General features: G+C 38.5%; 1 protein-coding gene across 6 annotated transcripts; it reads right to left on the reverse strand.

Moving 5' to 3' along the window:
* Window positions 1-24,742, reverse strand: LOC309644181 (tetratricopeptide repeat protein 39B-like). Of its 6 annotated transcripts, none has more exons than XM_082427760.1 (3): window positions 21,232-24,742; window positions 7,523-8,883; window positions 1-435 (listed from the first exon to the last, which is right to left on the reverse strand). In XM_082427760.1, the coding sequence occupies exons 2-3, from the start codon at window positions 8,705-8,707 to the stop codon at window positions 160-162; spliced, it is 1,461 nt and encodes a 486-aa protein (XP_082283886.1). In that variant the 5' UTR covers window positions 8,708-8,883; window positions 21,232-24,742; the 3' UTR covers window positions 1-159. The 6 variants fall into 6 exon arrangements, with proteins under 6 accessions (XP_082283886.1, XP_082283885.1, XP_082283881.1 ...); XM_082427759.1 differs by lacking the exon at window positions 1-435 and having other exon boundaries at window positions 6,895-8,883; window positions 21,232-22,531; window positions 24,453-24,742; XM_082427755.1 differs by lacking the exon at window positions 1-435 and having other exon boundaries at window positions 6,895-8,883; window positions 21,232-23,950; window positions 24,453-24,742.
* Window positions 24,743-24,838: the final 96 nt, after the last annotated feature.

A 24,838-nucleotide genomic window follows, 5' to 3' on the forward strand; every position in this document is an offset into this window, starting at 1 on the left:
TAATAAGGTGATTTCTTGTTCGCTAGGGTCCGCCTTTCACTGCCACGATGGACATTTCAAGATAAAAATTTTAAGAGGAAAGGCTCGTGCCACTTCTTCCTTGGGAGTGGAAGTGGAATTCCACTTTTGCCATGAACCCTCCAGGTAAATCCTAAAGCTCTAGAAGTGTGAGGTGACAGTGCCTTGGAGAAGAGCCACAGAACCAATGTATTTCTTCTTTGGCCTGTGTAAGGCAATTAAGATGCCTACTCTTTTGGGATGTGCCTTTGGTACAGTCCTGAGGGTGTACAGGAGCTGGAAAGAAAAGCGTAGGATTGGGTTGAATAAACGCGGGAGTGGAAAAGTGCAAGAGACTCGCTTCCACCACAGATTTCTGGTCACCGGAGTACTTCGTTGGCTTCTGGCATGGTCCAGAATTTTTTCCGGACTATGATCCTGAAAAATGGTACAAGGTGGTAAATGTTGATTGAATTCCTGCAAATGTGAACACCAAGGGAGATTTACAAAAACTGAGTTAGAGGACTGTCAAACCACTGTACAGAAAACACCGACAGTTAATCCTCTTTCCCCTCCCTACTTGGGATTTGATGTTGCATATAATCCTTGAAGTTATTGTTTCTTAATGTAATCATTTCAAATAATCCTTCCCCAAACCTTCACTCATTGAATGATTGGCTTATGATATTAATGTGGCTTTCATAGATTAGATTTTGCCATCTAATCTACAAAATCTAACTTATCAGTTAAAGTCCTCTGTAAATCTACAAAGAGCTAATATAAATAGCAGTTGTTATTATTGTTATGGTACTGTGAAGTAAAATATTTGAACTCATGAAAATTCAGTCTAAAAGAGATATAACCTATTTGTGACAATTGGTCATTTGCATTTTAAGCCTACTATCTATACTGCAGAATGAAAGACTTTGGCCTTTGTTTTCTACAGGTAAAAGCTAGCCTCAAGCTTAAAGTTACCCCCTGTAAAGCAATGAGTGAGACAGGGCCATTTCGCTCCCTTCTCTCCCCTCTCCCTTTAGGCTCCTAAGTAAACTAAAGTCTCATTCCCAGTATCCACTGATACAAATCACTGACTCCTAACAGAATGAGTCCAGCGCATTACCTTACACAAGTTCTCAGGAAGACCCTCTCCTGCAGCCTGTCCTCACTGAGTTCAGAGAGTGTGGCACTTCCTTTTCCTGGTCAACTCCTGCTCTCGGTCCCCCTGGAGACTCCCTCATCTCCAGCTGATGTCCCTTCTTCTCTCACATTCTCTACTCTTCTCCCTCTCTTTCCCCACCCACTCCATCCATCTCCTTCGTAAGATCTACCTCTCTCTCAAACCTTCACATTTAACCCTTTCCTCTGCCAAGACCAAAACTGCTTATTTTAGATTTTGGAGCACATTTAGTTTAGTAAGAAAGACATTCTAAAGAAATTTTCTTAAATTCCCTGAGGAAAATCAGAAGTTAAAAACATTGTCAATAGTCTTATGCTGTTTACTTTATCACAGTGCAAAGATAAACCCACCCTGCCCTGGCTAAACTATCACAAATTTCAGTTCACAGTGTTGAGTCTTAAAAGTAGGTAAAAAATGAAGTGGGGGTGAGAGTGGTAATTTATTGAGTATATTTCATGAAAGGTAAGGTCAGAAGAAAATAACCCTGGTCATTTTGGCCCAAGATTTTTTGTGTTCTTGCTTTTTCATTCATTCAATAAATAGAACCCATTAGAAATATCCATTCTTTATCTCTGTTTATTCATCAAGCATATATTGTGTACATATACATGCTACGCTTTCTGTTGAGAACTAGGAATTAATAAACTAATTGTAAGAATGTTTTGCCTTTGGGGAGTTGATAATGTCTTCTTGTACTTGTAACCAAGTAAGCTAGCATACTACCTGGAGGTGGTAGTAAATGTGAAGAGGCGGGGAAGGCATTCTTAGAAAAGCTTTTTAAACACGTACCCCTTGAACTTGATTTATAGGCAATGAGAAACACCCACAAAAAATTCTGCGTCTATGGGATACAGAACCTGATCAAGGGAGGTGTGGGTTGGATTGAAGAACAGTGGACAGGGGGTTTTAGCAACACTGGTTTCAATTTGGTTAAATCCTGTAGTGTCCTGGCTCCTGCACACCTGACTGTGCTCCTACCAGCTGTATGATTTTGGAAGTCATTTGCCTTCTTAAATTTCAGTTTCCTCATCCATAAATGAAAACATGGGATTAGATGACCTAAGATCCTGTCAGCGCTAAATTTTCATGACTGAGACATACACAGTCACTTAGGAAAGCCCTGTAAACTCTCAGAGCAGGGGCCACGTCTGTTTTATTTACTACCATATACACCACCTCTAGCAGATTGCTTGGTATATAGTAAGATACTCAATTTGAATTGAATTTTTATTTCTTAATAAAAATTATATTTTATTAAGTTATATAGCACCTAATATGTGCCATGCACTATTCTAAGAACTTTCAAATATTAACTCATTTTTATGAGTGAATAAACAGACCAAAGACAATGGAAGATATGTGAGTAATGGAATGATATGGTTAAATTGGTGTATTAAAAAGGATGCAGAGAAATTGGATGTGGGGAAAATAGGGAGGTATAGAGCATATACAACATACAACTTTATGTAAAATGTAGCCTTTCTACTAAATCAAAGCAGTGGTATTAGGCGGAAAAAATTCCAGAACCACTTTCCAAATGGAAAGTCAGTTTTTGGGAGGCAGCGTCTCCAAATTGATTTATTATCGGACCAGCCCAGCCCAGCCTAGCCCTACCCAGCCCTGTCTACCACAAAGAGGGCAGATCTGTTTTCCTAGCAGTAGAGTGAAGATAGAATTTTTTCCTAGGATAAAAATGATTTGAACAGACTCTGGGGACTCTAAAGAACTAAACAAATGTAAGGCATAAAAATTTAGAAAACTGCTTCTGTACCGTTGTTTCTCAGATATGCCCAGATAATAATTTTATGGCTAAAAATCAGTGCCTTTTTTTTCCCATTGAGTTCCTCTTATTTAACCAAGTAATCAATCTAAGTGGTAAGATGTACGTGTTTTACACAGATTTTTTTTTTAATTTTTATTATTTTTTGGCTGCACTGCACAGCATGTGGGATCTTCATTCCACCACCAGGGATCCAGCCCGCACCCCCTGCAGTGGAAGTGCAAAGTCTTAACCACTGGACCACCAGGGAAGTCCCGAGATTTTATTTTTATTTGAAAAAAGAAGTGGAGTTAACCATTTTAATTTTTCACTGGAATTGCCTTGGAACAAAAAAGGATGTTCAGTACTGAGTTCCTAAGAACTACTGCAGTAGTCCAGACAGGAAATAATAAAGTCTTAGCGTAAGTTGATAGCAGTGGAAATGAAAAAGAGAGAAAAAAAAGAATAGCTTCAACAAATATTTCAAAGGAGAAATCAAAGGATTTAGTGACTGTTTGGGGGCAAGGACATGTTGAGAACTTTGACACTAGGCCTTTAACAGAAATTCTCTTTGTTCTTTTATTCATTCATAACTTCCTCTTCCTTTTCATTTTTCAAGTATCTCCAGCCTCCAAATAGTTATCTACTAAATTAGATAAGAAAATTTCATCATTAAATAAAAAATGCTTCAATAGGCCTATATCTGTGTTTATGACACAGGAAGGCAATAGTGAGGTACCTCCTCCAAGCTCTTATAAACTAACCCTCAACATTAAATAAAATGGGTGTGATTAGATCTGATACATTTGCACAAGGAGACCATCTATATCATCTGGGTAACCAAGAATGTGGAAATGACCAAATTCCAAACTAAGTGAGTTTGTTGTACTCTCTCGAAGCAGGACTGGAATGGGACTATATTTTAGTAAATGGGAACAGTTATATTGTATCCTACTTGGACTGAGTAACCCCGGGTTGGCAGAAGGCATAGAAGAAGGAACGTCAGCAAGCAAAAGGCTGGGAGGTATTTCTTAGAGACCCTGAATCTGGAAGGCAGGGGCTTTCCAGAGATGTAAGCATCTTGTGGGGAATGGATGATTCATGAAGGCTCACCCTGGTCTGGAATAGATGTTTCTAAAACTATCTGCCTCCTTATACTCAGATTCCATGCCCACCAGACTGCCTTGTGACTCCTCTACTGGTTTTCTAGGTACACAGTTTATCAGGAGAGATGGTTCTCGAGACAGAAACATGAACACTTTCTAGTCAATAGAAAGGAATAGACCAGAAGTCACAAACTAGGGCCAAAAAGTCTTATCAGGAAGTGCAGATAGGTTTAATATCTGCACAGTGTTTAATTTTGTCTTTCAGTTTGAAAGCCTTTAGATAGGTTTCCTCTCTCTTCTTCACAACTAGTTTCCACCACTTTTACTGTTTTACACTTGGCTGATTCATATGTTTACATTACCTGCCTGATTCCTACAGGAAATTGAGTTTTCAACTCTGGAATAGTCCCTACTACAAATGAATAAATTAGCAGAGTAAATTATACCTTAATCTCTGGTGAGTTTGGTGAGACTCAGCCTCAATGTGTCTAGTCAACTCTTGGGCCAGTTAAAGGCCAGAAGCTGGGCTGTGGGTAGCAACTTCAAGGAAATGCCAGTTGCAGGATTTCCCATTAGATCTCCATACGGACTTCTCCAGGTGATTTCTTGATCTCATTGTCGCCTTGCCCCCTTTTCAACTGTGCCCCTCTGATACCATTTTGTAGCTTATTGTTATTCACATGTGTGCCGTGGCAGTTACTGTAGGTTGGTTCATTTCACAGTCCTTTCCCACAACCTCCTAATGAGGCTTGAAAGCTAAAACTTAACCTCCAGCTTCCCTCGCTGGTAGAGGTGACCATATGAATGCTTCTGGCCAGTGGGATATACATGGAGGTCCCTAAGAAAGCTGTTCCTTCTGAAATAAAAAGGCAAAGTCTCCTAAGAAGGAGAAAGCCTTTTTGGTCCTTTAACCATTTCTCCTCCAGCCTGCCTGGAGGTGAGGTAGCCTCTTTCCACCACAAGGAGAGATGCATGAGAAGGCCTATATGCCACACGGAAAAATAAAAGAAAGAAAAAGAGCCACAGCAGACCTGAACTGCCTACCTTTGTATTTATCTTGTTTGCGACAAATAAACTCCTCTCTGTTTAAGCAACTGTTTCAAGTGTTTCCATCCCAACAAAATCCTTTTCTAATTTATCTCCCTAATAAAGTCCTCAGGAGAGAGACCACGCTTTATCTTTATATCCTCAGTACCCTGTTTAATACCCGCATATAGTAGGCAGTCAACATAGATTTGTTTAGCCAATTAATAAATTTGCTATTTTTGGGGACAAGCTGGGACAAACAGAAAACCATAATTTAAGCAGAGAGTTACTTATTTCATAAGTGACCAAGATAAACTAAGAACAGGATAAGCAAATTGACAGGTCAAATTTTAGATTGGCAAAGCAGGTAACAAAGGGACCTTTGCTTTTTTCAAGAAAGTAATTTAAATCCTCTGCACTGAAGATTACAATGTATTACTATCCTTACGAGTAGTAGTAGTAATAATAAATGCATATTGACTCAACCTTAATGAACACAGAAAAGCCATGAGATCAGAACTATTATTACCCTTATTTTACAGCTAAGGAAACTGAGGCACAGAAGTCCGACACCACGTAGCTAGTTAGTGACAGAGCTAGGATACAAACCCAGGCAATCAGGCCAAAGCCTGCCCTCTTAACCACTATATCGTACTAATTAAATAATGCGGAATAACTCAAGTAGAGTTGTTCACCTAAAAGTCTATTTTTAATTAGTGAGGAGCACGTTTTTCGAAAGTAAGAGTTTCTAAATCCGAAATACCAGCTCTTCATTGTGCTCCAGTTGGTTGTTTGGACACCCAAAGCATTAAGTTAATGTGTTTTCACCCATGTGTTCTGGCAAAGCAAACTCTCGCAGCAACTTCTACCTCCAAGGGTGACTGCAGGGAGGATACACACAGCCAGAATTAATGGTCTGGAAATTAGGGACTGATTTTATCCCTAAAGCAGGTAAAGCCATGCAAAGCCCCATTCCTACAGCTGCTGTTTACTCTCAGTTTGGCCCATGAACAATGGCAACAGGGTAGATGCAAGCAGTTTAATGATGTGGAAGAGCTGATCTTAAGAGGAATTACACCTTACAGAGGGCAACTAAAGAGAGCGCTATGCGGTAACTAAACTCTCCTGCCTACAACCTAATCTTTTCTTTTTTTCTACCCAGTGAATCTGTTCTCTTGTCCTCCTCCAATTATCTTCAAAAGGTTTAAGTGTGTGTGGAAGGGAGGCCTCTTTCTTCTCTATTCTGTGGCAAATTATAGGCCCATATTTGAGCTTCCTAATGAAACAGGGTAAAATATACCACTGGTCACACAGGGGAAGATATCTTCTCTGGTATAAAAAGCCAATAAAAAGCATTGTGTACAAGGGAAAACCATTCAGAGTCTATGCTATTCAGTACATCGTTTTGAAATGTAAGACCTTAAAGTCTTTCTTCTTTCTTTAACGATTAAATAAAAACATTCATAGGGCACTGGGATTCCTAGTATAGCTACTTTCCCTATTTTATTTGTGAGCTGTATACATTACCTAGTGAGACGTTAAAAAATATTTTTTGTTTTTAAAAATGTTGCCTAACTTAATCGATAAATTCATAACATATAAGAGAGCAGTACATTTTATAATGTACATCATTTGCCTTCCCTTTTTCAAAAATGCGCATCACTCCATTTGCCAGTCTAAGACACTCCACTTTATAGGTATGCAGAAGGAAAGAGGGAAAAGTAATGGCCAATTCATTTCTTCCTGGTTACTGGTCAGATTCTTAGCAGCTGCCTCTTCTTGGATTTCTTCCACAAAGAAATTATTTTTCTACCTGTTAATTACCTTGCTGATTGTAGATACTTCACCCATTAAAAAACAAAACCACACTTTTTGTCTAAATCACTTTTCTTTAGCTATTTGTTCAAGGGCTATGTGAGCCCTAAACTGTAATCGGGCTTCCATGGAATAGTCTTTGTAGTTTTTTATGTTTTCTAGGTTTTTTATTGCACTGGCATAATCTCCTTTTAGATAGTATAGAATTCCCAGTTCATAGTATGAATACGGCACCAAATAGTGGTCATGTTTTAACAATTTCTCCTTTTGAATGACATGATTAAAGTAGTGCTTGGCCATCGAATATTTGCCTAAGTATTTCAGGCACAGACCTTTCAGTAAATTTAACAAACTTATGTCATCTGTGCCATGCTCTTTACTTGGATTTTCTCGTAAAAGTTCTCCTCCTTTGTCAATTATTGATAGCCAGGTTGAAATAAGCTCTAGCTTTTTGCTCATGACTCGGAAACCACTCCAGGCATACATGAGTTCCAAAATGGGCTGTGCTGTAAACCAGCCTGCAGTGGTCGCATAGCGCTGACCCTTCTCAGCAACAAACTTTTCTATTGGCACAGAAGTTCCTAAAATTCTGATTCTCAGGTTATCCACGTTTAAGAAGAGCGAGCTCATGTCCTCACTTACCGATTTCACAAAATCAGAAGGAAGCACGGCCAGTAGGGAAGCTTTAGCGAACGAATATATTGCCTTGGACCACCTGCTGTGTTGAAACAGTAGCTCGGCATAGTGGTAAGCCTGCTTCCAATCCAGCAGAAAAATGTGGCACCACATGAGTTCCCAGTAACAAAGGTGATGAACCTGCTTCCATTCGTTCTGAATAAAAATGCACTCCTCTAATGTTAATTGGGCATGTTTAAAATATGCTTTCAACATAGTAAAACGTGCATGAAAAAATTTAAGTATGACACAGTTTGGAAATTTCTGGAGGTAGATTAGGGAGAGATTCCTTACAGCAGAACTGTGGCTCTTTTCAACACCAAAAGCTACGGAGATATAATTGTAATAAAAGAATAGAGTCAAAACACTTAAGATATTATTTATATGGGATTCAGATGCACTCTCATGAAGCAAAGTCAAGCCTACCTCTCTATTGCCAGAATATCCAACAACATTGAGTAGTTTAAGTGTCTTTGGTGGCACAAGTGATAATATCAAATTGAATACTCCAAGTCCAAATTTTATGCCTCCAACCAGGTGCCTGTAAGTTTTACTTTGGTAATTAGGTATCTGTGTTAATACTCGCTGACAGTCTTTGTATATTTGGTAACTTAATCCAACGTTGATCCCGCTTTTAAGAAAACGAAGCACACTGTCATCCTGTATAAACGTTACAGTGGACTTCAAGATCAAACACGCAGCATAGCAGACTTCTGCATGCAATTCCTCTTCTTTGATAGCATTTATTCCCTGCTTATTCACTAGACGAGAAAAACTCATCATCCTAGATTTTCTTCGGAAACTATTACAGGTTCTCAAAGCTTCCTTTGTGGCAGTCATCCCAATTTCTATCTCCTGTGGATCAAAAGTCAAGAAGGCCTTGACGACCATAAGGATACCATAAATTAGGGAATGATACATGCTGTTTTTCGACCATGGATAAATGAGATGTATGGCATCTGAGAATCTGTTATTTAGAAATAAATACAATCCAGTTGTGCATTCCTCCAGGGAAGATATTAGATCCATTGTTGTTGCTGCGGGGATACTTTCATAGGCATCTTCGAACTTGTCCTCCTTATCATTTTCTCCCTTACTAAATGATGTAAGGCCATCCTCATTATTTTCTCTTTTATTCAGAGGCGGTGACATATTTGTTTCCCCCCTTTAGAAATGAGAAATATCTGAAGTGGAGTGATGTGGCTGCAATGAGGGTAGCTCCTGCTCTCCTGACTGGGGTCACTTCTTCCACAGCCTGAAGTGTTGCTGTTATAACAGAGGCAAACAAACTAATAGTTGTGAGGTGCAGCATTAGGATACTCTCATCTCTGTTGGACAAAGGGGGAAAAAGATAATTTTATTTACCTAGAAGATGAATTTCTGAAAAGTTCAAATCATCTGGAATGTACTAAAGAAAACATGCTCTTTTAGAACACTGGGAAGCAAATCCTTTGTAAACCGAAGACCTCTTTGTTAACCATCCCTCCAGACTATCATTTTCGTAAGATCATTCTTTTGTGTATTTGTGTTGTAGAACTGTACTATGACAGCTGTACAAAGAAAGGGAATTCTCTACAGGAAGACCTTGGGGGCAAGAATCTGGCGGGAAAGAAGAATGTATTTGCATAGGTCTCTAGTTAAGACTGGAGGAAAGGGTAAGTTGTCCAGACCAAAGACTAAAGATGATGGGAATTAAAAATCCACCCCATGCTATTCTTAGTACCACTGCTGTGCTTGTATATATTTTCATAGAAAACTAGGTCTTGATAAAATATTACGGTTAGTTGTATAGGACTCTTGACATGGACAGTGCTGTGTAAACTAGAAAGATTTCCTCGCATTGCTGCAATTAGGAAAAGAAATCAAATGTAATAGTTTTGATCACAGCGTTACTATAGCATCTTGGTAGGAAGGTGGGGTGAGGGTGGGCACGATGGAAAACCAACTCCAACTAGCAAGCTACTTAATATATTCATAATAATACAATACGTTCAATTAATCTATTTGTAAAAATAGAAACTGCAAAAAAAAACAGAAACCACAGACAAAATACTTCAATAGTAAATTTCACAATGTTTAACAATAATTACAAATACAGCTTAAAATGTACTTTAATTCTGTATTTTTATATGTTAAAAGACAGGAGGGGAAAGTAAAACAGAGGAGAACATTCAAAGGAAGAGAGAAAAGCAGAAGAGATGCAGGTTTTTACACAGAGGGAAGAGAGAAAACAGAGGGAAAATAAGTTATATATGAGAAAAAATTAATGGGGGAGGACAGCCTCGAAGATATTATTTTAATAAAATTGCTTGTTTTTACACCTTAAGGTTTAGTTATGTTTCAGTATTAGCAACTGTAATCACTATTCGTTGAAAAGCTAAGTTAATTACACATTTAACTAGAAGGCTCAGCTCTGAGTGGAAAAGCTCTGAAGCCCATTAAGAGGAAAATTATTCTTGGGACTGCAGTAGTGACTAGATTAAGGTTGGCTGGAGAAACCTAGATGAGGGCCATATTTAACTCAAGGACAAAGTTTCCTTTCCTCTGGCCTAATGGTTTCAAATTATGTTCCCTAGAATCCCTATTCCCCAGCGAAGACAGCTCAAATTTTACTTTTTCTGAAAACTGACCTAAGTCTGTCAGCATAATCACCCTGATGGCATGCTGTATATATTTTTATTAGTATTTATCTCACTGTATTGTAATTATTTATACACCTGCTTTCACCACTGGCCTGGAGCTTCAAGGCATGATTTGTATTTTATTCAGCATTATATCCCAGTTCTAGTACAATCCCTTGAACAAAGTAGGCATTAATAAATGGTTGCTAAATGGATTCGGGTGCCCATACATCTTTCTAGGAATTTCTTGAAAGCGAGCTGTGAACTTATCTTTCTGCTACGTAATTGCTAGGTTTGCTACGCCCAGAGTCACCATGTTACGCATTAGAGCCTCGAACCTTATTCGTCTTATAACTGAAAGTTTGTACTCTTTTACCAACCTCTCCCTATTTCCCTCACCCCCCGACCCTTATTCCCTATTCTTAATGTTCCCATAAGGAGACTTTTCTGCTAGAGAAATACTCCTGGCTGGTGGGCCTACTTCTGGCTGGGAGTTGATAGAAGGAACTAGGGAAGTGTCCCTCTATGCCTTCTGAATTCCTTCTTTTGGAAACAGCCTGTGCAAAGTCTGAAACCAAAAAACAGGAAGAGTTTGTTTTCTGCTCTCCAGCTACATGTGGGACCAGGTGGGTAAATTTGTTTCATTAAGGGGTGGCCACATAAGTTAGCCCACGTGGCAGCACATCTGAAGTCACAGTAACTATCAATTTAGTCAAAAAGGTCATGTTTTGATTTCCTTCTGCCTCACGCTTGCATCTATATCTCATTGGTTCTGAACTCAGGGAAGGAAAAGGGATGCTATTTGCTGACTCCCGAAACCATCTCCTCCTCCTCCTTCTCTTGTATTTCCTATCTAGATGGTTGACGCCATCATTCACCGTAGACTCTTTTTTTTCTCCTCCCATATCCATCAGTGACCAAACTCTGAATTTTACTTTGTTGAATGAGGTGCCTCTCTCTTGTCCTCCAAATCACCCTGGGCATACTTCTTTATTTTATTTTTTTATTTTTTTATTTTATAATTCATTTTTTAAAAAATTTTTATTTATTTATTTATTTATTTTTGGCTGTGTTGGGTCTTCGTTGCTGTACGCGGGCTTTCTCTAGTTGCGGCGAGTGGGGTCCACTATTCGTTGAGGTGCGCGGGCTTCTCATTGCAGTGGTTTCTCTCATTGTGGAGCACGGGCTCTAGGTGCATGGGCTTCAATAGTTGCGGCACACAGGCTCAGCAGTTGTGGCTCACGGGCTCTAGCGCACAGGCTCAGTAGTTGTGGCACACGAGCTTAGTTGCTCCGCGGCATGTGGGATCTTCCCGGACCAGGGATCGAACCCGTGTCCCCTGCATTGGCAGGCGGATTCTCAACCACTGCGCCACCTGGGAAACCCCGGCATAATTCTTTAACAAGGCTTATCCCTAAGGTTTTAAGATGGTAAAATGCAAAGATTGTGAAGTTAGGCTGCTAAGGTGTGAATCCTGATTCTCCCACTTGCTTGGCCTCTGTTTTCTCATCTGCAAGTAGGGAAAAATAGTACTTCTACCAAAAAGTGGTTGGGAGAATTAGGTGAATTAATACTTGAAAAGCAGTCAGGATAATATCTGGCATATATAGTAAATATTCAATATATTATTCTATACCCATCCCCCCATAGCTTGGAATATAGTAGGTGCTTACTGAAATTTTTAAATGGGATTTATGGTGCAGACTGCTATGTTTGGGAGTCCCAAAGCTTTTGGTGATAGAGGCAGAATCATACTCCTATCATTCTTTTGCTTAAAATGCTCTATCTGCAATGTCTTCTTTACTTCTATCTGCTTATCTGTGTTTGGAAGGATCACTCTAGTGATTAGGAAAGGCTAATGCTGAGCCAGGAAGATCAGACAGTTAGGGAGCTCGAGTAAGGTAGAGAAGGAAAGGCTGAAGATACAGAAAGGAACAATTCAATAAAAAGGAGGTAGTGGGGGATGCACAGAGCACAGGTGAAGGGAGGATAAGATAAGAAAAATCTCTTCCACTAACAAAGAAGAGTCTTCCTTCCAGTCATTCATTCAGTACATACTTAACTGAGCTCTTTCCACATGCTAAGCACTACTCTTAGCGCTGGGGGTACAGCAGTGGACAAAACAAAGACCCTGCTGTTGGGCTTCCCTGGTGGCGATGTGGTTAAGAATCTGCCTGCCAATACAGGTTCAAGCCCTGGTCCGGGAAGATCTCACATGCCACGGAGCAACTAAGCCTGTGCACCACAACTACTGAGCCTGCGCTCTAGAGCCCACGAGCCACAACTACTGAGCCCACGTGCCACACTTACTGAAGCCCGTGTGCCTAGAGCCTGTGCTCCGCAACAAGAGCAATGAGAAGCCTGTGCACCGCAACGAAGAGTAGCCCCTGCTCCCGCAACTAGAGAAAGCCCGCGCGCAGCAACGAAGATGCAACACAGCCAAAAATAAATAAAATAAATAAATTTATTTAAAAACAAAAACAAAAACAAACACCCTGCTGTCATGGAATTAATTTTCTTAGGGAAGAGACATGAGGGAGGGACATCGTGATGGGGGAGTAAAGCAATAAATAAATGAATAAATAGCATGTCAGCTGTTGATATATGCTAGAAGAAGAATAAAACAGGTTAAGACAGAATAAAGAATTTAGAGGCAGATGAGGTGTGAGGTACTTGCTAGTATATGGTGGGGAGCCAGGAAAGGCCTCCCTGATAAGGTGAAATTTGAGCAGAGATGTAGAAGATGTGAGGGTCTCTTGATTTCTTCTTTCAGTCTAAGATAAGTGTGTTCCTATGATGCCCTGTGCTTACCTCTATCACAGCACTTGATATATGTATTTTTTTCAAGTGTCTGTCTTCTGACTGCATCTTTTATATCTGTCTTCATCACAGAGTACAATGACTGGCACTTAGTCATTAACCTAAATGAATATTTATCACATGGCTATAACAGTTTTCACTTCACATATACTAAGATAAATTCAGGATGAAGGAATCAATCAACTGTTAAAACTGTAAGAGTCTGCACAGACACAGAGAAGAGACTTGTGGATGCCAAGGGGGAGGTGGGGTGGGGGAGGAATGGATGGGAAGTTTGGGATTAGCAGACACAAACTACTACATATAGAATGGATAAACAACAAGGTCCTACTATTAGCACAGGGAACTATATTGAATATCCTGAGATAAACCATAATGGAAAATAATATAAAAAAGAATGTATATATTTTTATATATGTATAACTGAATCACTCTGCTGTACAGCAGAAATTAACACAATATTATAAATCAACTATACTTCAATTTTTAAAAATTTGAAAACAAGAAAGAAAAAGCTAAACTTGTAGCAACAGAAGGTAGAATGGTGGTTACCAGAGGATGGGAGGTAGGGGAATTGGAGAAATGTTGTTTAAGAGTATAAACTTGCAACTGGTAGATAAATAAATCCTGGAGATCTAATGCACAGCATAATGATTAGAGTCAACAATATTGTATTATAAACTTCAAGGTGTCTGAGAGACTAGATCTTAATTGTTCTCACCACAAAATAGGAATGATAATTATGTGACATGATAGACACGTTAGCTAACACTACAGTGGTAATCACACTGCAATACATAAATATATCAAATCAACTTATAAATCTTAAACTTATACAATGTTATATGTCAATTACATATCAATTAAAAATGTAAGCTTCTGAAAAAAACTGTAAGAGTCTGGAAAATTTAACAGTGAACACAAATAACTGAAGTCCTTAATATGTTAAGAGTTCCTATGAATCAATAAGATAGAAGAAACACTCCAACAGAAAAATAAGCAAGCGACATAAACAAAATGCCAGTGAGCATATGTTCAATCTCACTGTAAATCAACAAAATACAAATGAAAAAAAAATCCATTAAAAAATCAAACTTGGCAGATAAAAAATTTATAACATCCAATATTAATGAAGGTGCAGAGAACCAAGTATCTTTGTGTGTTACTTGGTGGGTGTATAAATGGCTATAACCCTTTTGGAGAGCTACTTGGCAACATGTTTTAAAGCTCTTATATTTTTTTATACTCTTTGATCCAGTAATTTCACTTATGGAATTATTCTAAAGAAATAATCAGGGATATGCATTTATACAAGTTGTATACACTTCAGCATTATCTATAATATAAAAAAATGAAAACAATCTAAATTTCTTACAACAAAGGATACCCATACAATGGAATACTATGCAAATATTATAAGGTTGTAGAATATTTAATGACTTGGAAAATTGTTTATGGTATAATATACCATCTTAGTCAGGGTTCTCCAGAGAAACAAAACCAATACCAAATATCTGGCAGCATAGTAAACATATAAAGGCCATATATGACAAACCCACAGCAAGCATCATACTCAATGGTGAAAAGCTGAAAGCATTTCCTCTAAGATCAGGAACAAGACAAGGATGCCCATTCTTGCCACTTTTATTCAACATAGTTTTGGAAGTCCTAACCACAGCAATCAGAGAAGAAAAAGAAATAAAAGGAATCCAAATTGGAAAGGAAGAAGTCAAACTGTCACTGTTTGCAGATGACATAATACTATACATAGAAAATCCTAAAGATGCCACCAGAAAACTACTAAATCTCATCAATGAATTCAGTAAAGTTGCAGGATGCAAAATTAATATACAGAAATCTGCTGCATTTCTAAACAGTAACAATGAACTATCAGAAAGAGAAATTAAGAAAACAATCCCATTTACCATTGCATCAAGAAGAATAAAATATCTAGGAATAAACCTACCTAAGGAGGTAAAAGACCTGTATTCAGAAAACTAGAAGACACTGATGAAATAAGTTGAAGACGACACAGACTGATGGTAAGATATACCATGTTCTTGGATTGGAAGAATTAATATTGTTAAAAATGACCATACTACACAAGGCAATCCACAGATTCAATACTATCCTTATCAAAATACCAGTGACATTTTTCACAGAACTGGAACAAATAATTTTAAAATTTGTATGGAAACATAAGACCCAAACAGCCAAAACAATCTTGAGAAAAAAGAACAGAGCTGGAAGAATCACACTCCCTGACTTCAGATTATACTACAAAGATACAGTCATCAAAACATTATGGTACTGGGACTTCCCTGGTGGTGCAGTGGTTAAGAATCCACCTGCCAATGCAGGGGACACAGGTTCGAGCCGTGGTCTGGGAAGATTCCACATGCCGCGGAGCAACTGAGCCCGTGCACCACAACTACTAAGCCTGCGCTCTAGAGCTCACGAGCCACAACTACTGAGCCTGCGCTCTGGAGCCCATGAGCCACAACTACTGAACCCGTGCACCTAGAGCCCGTGCTCCACAACAAGAGAAGCCACCGAAATGAGAAGCCCATGCACCACAACAAAGAGTAGCCCCTGCTCACCGCAACTAGAGAAAGCCCACATGCAGCAATGAAGACCCAACACAGCCAAATAACAAACTAACTAAATTAATTAATTAATTAATTTAAAAAAACCCCCAGGGACTTCCCTGGTGGCGCAGTGGTTGAGAATCTGTCTGCCAATGCAGAGGACATGGGTTCAAGCCCTGGTCTGGGAAGACCCCACATGCCGCAGAGCAACTAAGCCCGTGTGCCACAACTACTGAGCCTGCGCTCTAGAGCCCACAAGCCACAACTACTGAGCCCACGTGCCACAACTACTGAAGCCCACGCACCTAGAGCCCGTGTTCTGCAACAAAAGAAGCCACTGCAATGAGAAGCCCACGCACCACAACGAAGAGTAGGCCCTGCTCGCTGCAACTAGAGAAAGCCCACGTGCAGCAATGAAAACCCAATGCAGCCAAAAATAAATAAACAAACAAAAAAAACCTCAAAGAAACCCAGTATGGTACCGGCACAAAAACAAACATATAGATCAGTGGAACAGAATAGAGAACCCAGAAATAATCATTCTGGGTTTATTGTCAATTATGCATTTATTGTCAATTAATCTATGACAAAGGAGGAAGACTATACAATGGAGAAAAAGCAGTCTCTTCAATAAGTGGTGCTGGGAAAACAGGACAGCTACATGTAAAAGTATGAAATTAGAACATTCTCTAACATCATATACAAAAAATAAACTCAAAATGGATTAAAGACCTAAATGTAAAACCAGATACCATAAAACTGCTAGAGGAAAACATAGGCAAATCTAGAAAAATGGTACAGATGAACCTGTTTGCAAGGCAGAAATAGAGACACAGACATAGAGAACAAACGTATGGATACCAAGGGGAGGAAGGGGGCTGGGATGAACTGGGAGACTGGGATTGACATATACACACTAATACGTATAAAATAGATAACTAATGAGAACCTGCTGTATAGCACAGGGAACGCTACTTAGTGCTCTGTGGTGACCTAAATGGGAAGGAAATCCAAAAAAGAGGGGATATATGTATACATATGGCTGATTCACTTCACTGTACAGTAGAAACTAACACAATATTGTAAAACAACTATACCCAAGGTAAAAAAAAAAGAAAAAAGAAGTGATGACACACACACACACACGAAAAAAAGAAAAAAATAGGCAGAACACTCTTTGACATAAATCGCAGCAGTATTTTTTTGGAGCCACCTCCTGGAGTAAAGGAAATAAAAGCAAAAATAAACAAATGGGACCTAATTATACTTAAAAGCTTTTGCACAGCAAAGGAAACCACTGATAAAACTAAAAGACAACCTACTGAATGGGAGAAAATATCTGCAAGTGATATGACTGATAAGGGGTTAATATCCAATATATATTAACAGCTCATACAACTCAACATCAAAAAAACCAAACAACCCAATTTTAAAAATGGGCAGAAGACCTGAATAGACATTTTTCCAAAGAGGAAATGCAGATGGCCAGCAGTCACATGAAAAGATGCTCAACATTGCTAGTCATTGGGGAAATGCAAATCAAAATCACAATGAGATATCACCTCATATCTGTCAGAATGGCCATCACCAAAAAGAACACAAATAAGAAATGTTGGCAAAGATGAGGAGAAAAGGGAACCCTGGTACATCATTGGTACGAATGTAAATTGGTGCAGCCGCTATGGAAAACAGTATGGCGGTTTCTCAAAAAACTAAAAACAGAACTACCATATGACCCAGCAATTCCACTCCTGGCTATATATTTGAAAAAAACAAAAACACTAATTCAAAAGATACATGCACCCCAATATTCAGAGCAGCAGGATTTACAATTGCCAAGATATGGAAGCAACCTAAGTGTCCATCAACAGATGAATGGATAAAGACGATGTGATGTGATACACACACACACACACACACACACACACACATGCACACACACACAATGGAATACTACTCAGCCAAAAAAGAATGAAATTTTGCCATTTGCAGCAACATGGATGGAGTTGGATGGCATTATGCTAAGTGAAATAAGTCAGACAGAGAAAGACAAATACTGTATGCTATCACTTTTATGTGGAATCTAAAAAATAACAACAAACTAGCGAATATAACAAAAAAGAAGCAGATTCACAGACACAGAGAACAAACTAGTGGTTACCGGTGGGGAGAGAAAAGGGGGGAGGTATACAATAAACTACAAGGATATACTGTACAACATGGGGAATATACAATATAGTTTTACATTAACTATAAGTGAAGTTTAACCTTTAAAAATTGTGAATCACTATATTGTACATCTGTATCTTATATAATATTGTACATCAGCTATACTTCAATTAAAAAATAATTTAAAAAATTCTAGGATAAAGTAGAGTTTTTGTTGTTGTTGCTTTAAAATACTAACAGTGTCCTACAGAAAAATGGTAGTACATCTGTAGGTTTCACAGGCACATTTTTATAACATAAAACAAATGTTTCACTGCAACTCTCAGAGTTGATAAAAAGCCAAAACAAGTTACTTTCGGGGAGGCAGTGTGGCTCAAAAGAAAGCTCTATGGACTGAGAGAATCAGAGGTTCAGATTTGGACCTAAATAGCTGTATAACCTTGGGAAAATCATTTGTAAATATTAATTGATCAACAACCATGTGAAATAGTTTCTTAGTAGAATTCATTAATGCTACAAATATTACTGAGAAACTAGTACTCAATAGGCCACGCACAGTGCCAGACAGTAGGAATGTATCAGTGAGTAAAACAAAGTCCCTGCCCTTGTGGATCTCACACTGTGAGAGACTCTCACAGAATAAATGAAGAGGTCAGAGGTGAGAAGCGCTATGAAGGAAAATAAAGGTGAGTAAACGGTATAGAGAGTGTGGAAGAAGGGCATATTATAATGTTGAAGCACTATTACAAAAGTACTATATTTGCTTAAAAAAACACAAAATCTTCAAACAATACAGAAGACTACACCGTACAGTTAAACAATGAAGGCTCCTTTCTGTCTTCAACCAAATTCCACTTCCCAGAGGCAACCACAGTTAACAGTTTGGGAGTATACATATTAATGCTAGATTCTTCCCATATTAACTATCCTGCTTAATTTCCCCGTTACTACTTCCACTTAAGATATTTATATTTATTTATTTATATTTAAGATTACATTTAATTTTTTATTATAAGCAATACAGGTCATAACAGAAAAAAATTTAAAAATAACCAAAACTCATGTAAACTACATTCATAATACCACCCACCCACAGATAGCATCATTAAAACCTCCATTTTCTTCTGTGAAATCTTGAGCCTAGAATGACAAGTATAGTCACATGTTCCAATTAACACTACTAAACAGTGATTCTCAGTTCAAACTTGGAATTCTTCTGTCTCCAAGCCTCGCACTTTAAAAAGAAAAATTATAGAAAACTGTAAAATACAGAAAAATAAAACAAGAAAACTTAAATTACTTTTATTAATGATTTATTTTTACAAAACCAGAATTATTCTGTGCATGCACATTGTTTTGAAATCTGCTTTCCTACTTAACTATATACCATTAACATTTTTCTGACATTAAAGTCTTATACAATGTGGTTTTTAATGGCCATAATATATGTAACCAATTTATGTGCCATAACATTTAACCAATCTCTTTATGTTTGATTTTCAAGCTATTTCCAATTTTTGACATTATAAATAAGATCCTACCAACATTTTTGCATATAAATCTTTATGCAGGGACTTCCCCGGTGGCGCAGTGGTTAAGAATCCGCCTGCCAATGCAGGGGACACGGGTTCAATCCCTGGTCGGGGAAGATCCCACATGCCGCGGAGCAACTAAGCCCGTGCGCCACAACTACTGAGCCCACGTGCCTCAACCACTGAAGCCCGCGCGCCTAGAGCCCATGCTCTGCAAAAAGAGAAGCCATTGCAATGAGAAGCCCGAGCAACGCAATGAAGAGTAGCCCTCGCTCGCCGTGGCTAGAGAAAGCCCGCACACAGCAACGAAGACCCAAGGCAACCAAAAATAAATAAATAAATAAAATTGATTCTAAAAAAAAGAAAAAAAAATCTTTATGTATATCTATGATTAATTCTAGAATGAATTCTAGGAAATAAGATTGCTGGGCCAAAATATATGTACAATTTAATAATTTTAAAACATTGCCAAATTGACCCCCTCAAATGTATTATTTCACATTCCCATCAGTGTAAGTGCCAATTTCACTGCACTCCTGACAAAAATAGCATGTTGTGTTAATTTGCATTTTTGGTAAGGTTAGACATTTTTTCTTCTTTTTAAAATTTTCTTACTGTCTGATTTTTTCACAATTTTTGGGGGGGTAAAGTCATGCTTTGTTCTTTACTAGAGATTCTAGATTCTTGAATTTGGGGAACTAGATAGATCTGAAAAAATTGGGGGTTGGAGGGGACAAACTTTTTCTATCAAGAAAACACATGAGGACTTCCCTGGTGGCGCAGTGGTTAGGAGTCTGCCTGCCAGTACAGGGAACGCGGGTTCGAGCCCTGGTCCGGGAGGATCCCACATGCCGCGGATCAACTGAGCCCGCGCGCCACAACTACTGAGCCCACGTGCCTACAGCTCGTGCTCCGCAGCAAGAGAAGCCGCCGCAATGAGAGGCCCGCGCACCGCAACGGGGAGTGGCCCCCACTCACAGCAGCTAGAGAGAGCCCGCGCGCAGCAACGAAGACCCAACGCAGCCAAAAATAAATAAATAAATAAATAAATAAAATTAAAAAACAAAAACACAAACACATGAGATTTAAAAAAAAAATTATCCTCAGCATCCTTTCATTTAAAAAAAATTGGGGGGAGGAGCATTTTACCAGACAAAAAAAAAAAAAAAAAAGAAAGACATAGTCACAGAATAAAGGATGGTTTTTTTCCCAAGAAAGAGTGGTTGGCAATAGTTTATATTTTTCTGAGATGGGAGAAATTTTCATCGAAGTTCGGACAGACTGACAGTCTTTGTAGCAGGATTTGGGAACACTGCACTCATCATGCTGCAATTCTAGGTCTTAGTCTCATGTGAAAAATGAGGTCGTTAGACTAGTGATCTAACAAAAGTCCTCCTATCTCTGAATTTCAAGTCATTTCTTTCATATGCAGTTTTAACTTAATTATCTATTTGAGAGTTTACAGTGTATGTATCCATTTGTCATAAGGTTTGAAGTAGATTTTATTTGCTTAAAAAAATTTTTTTTTAATTTGTTTTATTTTTTGGGCACACTGCTTTTGGGATCTTAGCTCCCCGACCAGGGATCGAACCCAGGCCCCCAGCAATGGAAGGACTGAGTCCTAACCACTGGACCGCCAGAGAATTCCCTATTTGTTTTTTTGTTTTTTTTTAAGTATACCTAATCTCATAGATATTAGCTTCCAAGACTAAATTTTGTAATAAAAGTGACAATTTCCACATTGCTCCTGAACACATATCTCCCTATTCCACAGGAAAATACCGTTGCACAGAACCCTGAAGAACGTTTCAGCACGTGATTTTGGGATTCCTGGGGATTTACTTTTCATGAAGAAACTTTCTTTTTCTGAGTTTTTGCGTTATATGTGTCAGATTATTTTTCTCTATGTGGACGGGTCAAAGAAGAAAAGTGACAATTTCCCTTACTGAAGTCATTGAGTGAAGAGACAAAGACATCTTAGGAGTGGCCACTTAAGGCTGGTCACCACCACGTTTCAGAGTTTCTTCCCCAGCTTTGATGAAACTTCAATCTCATCCATGCGCTGGATCATATCAAATTTTTAGCAACTGACAAAGATTAGTCAAACTACTGCTATTCCTCCTCCTCCTCCTAACATTTATTGAACACTCAGTGTGTGCTAGACACCATGCAATGTTATATACTTGGTTTACCTCATCCTATCCTAACAACGACTCTCTGAAATAGGTACTCTTATTAAATCCCATTTTGCAGATGAGGAAGCTGAAGTATCAGGAGATAAAAAACTTGGTCAAGGGTAGGCAGCTATTTAACCATCCAACCCAACTCTGCCACACTCCATAAGCGTATGCTCTTCATCATTACACTATACCATTTCTCCTAAGAGAAGGATTTATGAACTAAAATTATTTTTATTAATTTACAGTAGAAGATATTCATTTCCAGGGACTAGTAGCTCACTATCAAAACATCAAACAAAGTCAAGTCAATGGTCTTGCACGGTATTTCTCTAAGTACAGCTGAGAGGTGGTCAATAACAGGTTCGCTCCTTCCAAGATAGTGCTAAGTGCTAAACTCAAAGTCTAAGCTAGTCTAGCTCTCTCTAATTAAGACACCAAGCTGACCAAGTCCCTTTCATTAATACTCTTCCTTTAGAGAAAGAACAACACAAGTGATTGTTTTAGGGCTTGATAATGTTACAGTTTCTCACTTTTTAATACAATCAGGCATTCCTCTGAAAGCCTCCCTCTTCCTGGATTGCTTTACATGCCTAAACCATCCATTTAGGTAATATTTGTATCAGTGGGTCACTCTTGCATCACAATTTTCCCTAGTTTACTCCTTGCAGTTGGTCAAAGCACTGGTGCTCTGTAACTGTTGCTCCCCTCTTCCTCCCATATACTTCAGTACTGGTTGCAGTCCAGTACTTGGCTAATGAGAAGTTAATTTCTTTATACAATATGAAAGACTTATAAACATGCCTCTAATAATTTTTCCTTCCCAGAATTTAAAAGTATTCTAGAGGGAATAGAAGAGTATGAAATGTTGAAACAAGAAAAGAAAGTTGTGGTTGAACAGTTGTTTGGATTGACCTACAGTACAAACATACACAGAACATACATAAATACATATTAAAAGACTAGTGTTGGGGGAAATTCCCGGGTAGTCCAGTGGTTAGGACGCCGCACTTTCACTGCTGAGGGCCCAGGTTCAATCCCTGGTTGGGGAACTAAGATCCCGGAAGCCCTGAGGCAAAGAAACAAAACAAAAAAAAACTACTGTTGGTAATACTATTCTAATATAAAGACAATTTTTTATACTAAAAAGTAATACATGTGCAAAAGGTCTAAAGTTGTTTTTCTTGTTTTAAAGTTTTCACATCCAAGCTAAAATGGAGACAATGACTTAAAAGTGAAACTAAAAATAAAGTAAGATAAAATGTGAATATTTCTTTAATGCTTCTCTGGAAATAGTGAATCTACGAAATGCAGATAAAATTTGAAAGCTGCAGCTTTCAAAAGAATTACCCCTCCCTTCATAAACTAATAATATTATCAATATTTAACAACAGAAACTTAAGAATTATTCAATGGATATTAGGAAATATTAGGATATTTGTTGAATTGAATTAAGTAACTTTCACATTCAAACTGAATCTGGAAATGTGACATTAATTTAACCCAGAATTCTAGAGGCAGAAATTTATGTATGTGAAACTGATTTCAAAAGAATCAGCAGGAATACAGGAACTCTGTACAAAAAAAATCTCCCTGATTGGATTGACATTTAGTGAAAAGAACTGGTTACATGTTCTTAGAGAAAGGGTTTTCAGTATAACAGTGTACGAAAGTAGTATACAGTACTATTATTTTTTCATGGCAACAAGGTTAGTAAAGCCCAGCCTAGAACTGGCCCTCCTTTAATGAGAGAGAAATAATACTTAGGTACAGAGGCAGGCAAACCAGTCGAGGTTTACCCTTTTCCCCTTAATGTGTTGAAATCAGTTTGTAGTAAGTTGGACAATTGCTTTTCTTATTGTTTACACTATTATTTGCTTAAAAATTCTCTTTTGTACAATAGACTTTGTATTCAGAGCCAAAAAATATTTATTGAGGTCTATGAGGAGGTATGCGGTATAATAAGCACTACCTTTTAATAAGTTACCTACACTTTGTACCTATGCTCTTTCTATATAAAGAATATATAAAGGAGTATATAAAAGATCTTTATTCTTTAATCCTTTTAAGAAAAACCCTGTTAAGCAGATAACAACAAAAAATAAATAAGGGAGAACAAATATAACAGACTATAAACTTCTATTTTCTTACTAGAGGTCTTCTTGAAATAGACCAATTTCTTCCATAATTCGAAAAATTATGGAAAAAAATATAAATTCGCAGCATTACTCTGAGAGAATTCATACTTTACCTGAATACATGCTTATTTAACTAAGCCCCCTTTCTCCTATACTCTGTATCCCACACCTATACATACCAAGTGAAGTTACAGCAGATGAAAAAAATAAAAATACAAATACCTAAGAATTTCCTCTTGTTTTGTGGAATATTTCCAACTCGTGTATTCCAAGTATTTATAGTGTAATGTCTTTTTTTTTTAATGGATGGTAAAAAAAAGAAGTTAAATCTGTATTTATAGAGTTGGTACCTGGCAAATACATTGTATAAAGTTGAAACTGGATTTTTAAGCGATTCTAACAAAGAAAAGATTTTCATTTATTGAATATATAGAGTGGCTGAGCAGCAAGGCTGCTTACTCAGAGACGACTTAAGAAAGTCCTCGTCCTCAGGATCTGAGTATTAGTGGACGAGATGTGGTACTACAATACAAAGCAGAAAGCACTAGAAAGGAACCACAAATACTCTGCTTCAAATGCAAATAATTTCAGAATTGCCACTACCAAAATGATTTAAGGATTTAGGGCAATATAACAGGGGGAAAAAACACCCTCTATTCCTTTGTCCTCCTGACTCCAAGAACTCGGACCGTGTTGCTGAACACTGATGGCTGGTTCTGAAGTGGCTGGATGGTCGGGGCAGGGCGGGCGGTCCCTTGAGGGCGTTACCCCTTTTGAGGCCTGTGGTGCAGAGACCACTACTCACAACGGCGGGGTTCATGGAGTTCTCACCCTGGCCAAACTCCCGATTACCTCTGACGAGCCCCGAAGATCACTGAGTAGCAGTCTAGGCCAGGTCCCCCAGCAGAAAGGCGGCGACGGCTGCAACACCAGCGGTTAAATTTTACAGCCTTTCATAAGCCCGGTCTCGTGCACCTGTAGTAAGAATACCAGGGCTGAGGGTTCCTAGATTGGTGAAAACGAAAGCATGGACGGAGAAAGGAGGAAAATAAGGAGGGCACAGGGAAAGGGAAGGGGGCGGGTTTACAGGCGAGCCCTTGGCGTTGCCATGGGAACGTATCCCTCCGCCAGTGATTCGCATCTCAGCCTTTTCAGTTCCCTCCGCGCCGCTTCTAGGCTGTTTCCGCCCAGCTCCTTTGTGCCGCGCAGAACGTCGAGACGACGCATGCGCAAAGAAA

This window comes from Balaenoptera physalus (genome assembly GCF_965194825.1).
Source record: "Balaenoptera physalus genome assembly, chromosome: 15".
Classification (NCBI taxonomy): domain Eukaryota; kingdom Metazoa; phylum Chordata; class Mammalia; order Artiodactyla; family Balaenopteridae; genus Balaenoptera; species Balaenoptera physalus.